At 44.5% G+C, this 2,500-nt stretch overlaps 1 protein-coding gene across 1 annotated transcript in view; it reads left to right on the forward strand.

Annotated features, from left to right (window-relative positions):
- LOC143959307 (insulin-like growth factor 1 receptor) overlaps nucleotides 1–2,500 on the forward strand; it is a 294,645-nt gene that overhangs the window by 266,467 nt on the left and 25,678 nt on the right. The window contains exon 18 of the mRNA XM_077467997.1: nucleotides 1,367–1,526. Within this exon, the coding sequence (XP_077324123.1) occupies nucleotides 1,367–1,526 (160 nt within the window). The remainder of the gene's footprint in view (nucleotides 1–1,366; nucleotides 1,527–2,500) is intronic.

A 2,500-nucleotide genomic window follows, 5' to 3' on the forward strand; every position in this document is an offset into this window, starting at 1 on the left:
TAGTGGGGTCCCCCAGGGATCTGTGCTGGGACCAATCCTATTTAATTTGTTCAGAAATGACCTGGAGGATGGGGTAAACAGTTCAATCTCTGTATTTGCGGACAATACGAGGCTAAGCAGGGCAATAACTTCTCTGCAGGATGTGGAAACCTTGTAAGAAGATCTGAATGGGGCGGGCAACTACATGGCAAATGAGGTTCAATGTAGAAAAATGTAAAATAATGCATTTGGGTGGCAAAAATATGAATGCAATCTATACACTGGGGGGGAGAACCTCTGGGAGGAATCTAGGATGGAAAAGGACCTGGGGGTCCTAGTAGATGATAGGCTCAGCAATGACATGCAATGTCAAGCTGCTGCTAACAAAGCAAACAGAATATTGGCATTAAAAAGGGGATCAACTCCAGAGATAAAATGATAATTCTCCTGCACTACAAGACTCTGGTCTGGCTGCACCTGGAGTATACTGTCCAGTTCTGGGCACCAGTCCTCAGGAAGGATGTACTGGAAATGGAGCGACTACAAAGAAGGGCAACAAAGCTGATAAAGGATCTGGAGGATATAAGTTATGAGGAAAGGTTGCCAGCACTGAACTTATTCTCTCTGAAGAAGAGACGCTTGAGAGGGGATATGATTTCAATATACAAATACCGTACTGGTGACCCCACAATAGGGACAAAGCTTTTTTGCGGAATGGAGTTTAACAAGACACGTGGCCACTCATTAAATTTAGAAGAAAAGAGGTTTAACCTTAAACGACATAGAGGGTTCTTTACTGTAAGAGCGGCAAGGATGTGGAATTCCCTTCCACAGGCGGTGGTCTCAGCGGCGGGGCATCAATAGTTTCAAAAAACGATTAGATAAGCAGCTGAATGACCGCAACATACAGGGATATACAATGTAATACTGACATATAATCACACACACATAGGTTGGACTTGTGTCTTTTTTTAACCTCACCTACTATGCAACTATGTAACCTTCTGTGTTCACAATGCAGCAGGTCAGCACAGGACCCGGAAGTGAATGGAGATCACTGGAGTAGCGGTATTTCCTACAGTGATTTCCAGCTTTCGATGGGGGGAGGGGGGGATTTCACAGGTGGTCTATAGGCATCTATTACATTGGTCCAAGCTGGATCAATGTAAAAAAAAGGCCATACCTGGAATTCATCCTTAAAGATTTGTGTGTTGCGATCATACCCCCCTCTTAAGCGTCTCTTCCCCAGGGAGGCGACATTTAAATTTTTGTAGTTGTTCCTCAACTGAGGTCCTCCAGCCACTTTCTTTTAGGTGTTGCAGCCTTGTTAAAGCTGTAATGTTATCAGGTGGGCATTTAATTTTAACAATAATCTTTCCAATTTTAGAACAACCCTGGACAACCACCCCCCTCCCTGAAGAAGATGATCCAGATGGCAGGAGAGATTGCAGACGGGATGTCATACCTCAATGCAAACAAATTTGTTCACCGAGACCTCGCTGCCCGGAACTGTATGGTTGCAGAAGACTACACAGTGAAAATTGGAGGTATGGCTGGATGGGGATCTCCTAAACAAAGTCAGCTCTGCTTGGCATGTTTTCCCCGGTGAAATATCATCTCTGTTAACTCAACGATCACATGTGTAACACATGTATACAAATCACAGGCAACCTACTTTTCTTTTCTCCTAGTGGCTGGAAAACCGATTTATCTTCAAAATTCCAAAAACTTGAAGGGTTGACCAGTCAGTAATGCAGTGACAACGTATGCGAAGAGGTGACGAAACGCCAAGCTTCGCTTATGGCAGCTTGGGTTCTCCCTCAATTTGTCAATTGCAAGCTAGAAAATATAAAGGGCAGGATCTGATTGGTCATTGATGTTCCATGACATACCCCCCCCCCCAATACTTTTAGTCCTCTATTGATCTAGAAATGTGCCCATCTGCCGGTCTCCTCTTCTCTTTGCCTGCATTCACATGCTTGGCTGAGAGCAATGGGAGTCATGGGCTCAAAGCCTGTAAGGTGGGGGAGCCAGGCGGAGTCAATCTATGGATGCACACAGCTCGGGAGCAAGCCCACGCTTGAACCCCCGTAGATAGCAATTTGTTCCACTTGAACCCTCCCTTCTAGATAGTAAGCTCTGAAGAGCAAGACCCTCAGATTCCTCTTGTATTGAATAGTATTGTGACTGTACTGTCTGCCCCCGTTTTGTAAAGCGCTGTGCAAACTGTTGGCACTATATAAATCCTGTATAATAATAATAATAATAATAATGGCATGGATAGTGCCAGCAGGGGACCCCAAGAAGAGGAGGTTCAAGACCGCTTGGTGTAATACCCATGCACAGAGCAGGTAAGCATAGCATCTATTTTTTGTTTCAGTTAAAAAAAAACAAAAAAAAGACTTCTTTTAAAGCTGGCCATACTATGCACAAGCTTCATCCATTTCTTGATGAACCAGCCAGAACTGGCTTAGTGGGTGACTCTGTTGGACCTCTTCCCGTTCAGCAACCCAAGGCAAAA

Source organism: Lithobates pipiens, unplaced genomic scaffold (genome assembly GCF_037356315.1).
Source record: "Lithobates pipiens isolate NorthernLeopardFrog02 unplaced genomic scaffold, aLitPip1_a1.2 Scaffold_7, whole genome shotgun sequence".
Taxonomy (NCBI): Eukaryota; Metazoa; Chordata; class Amphibia; order Anura; family Ranidae; genus Lithobates; species Lithobates pipiens.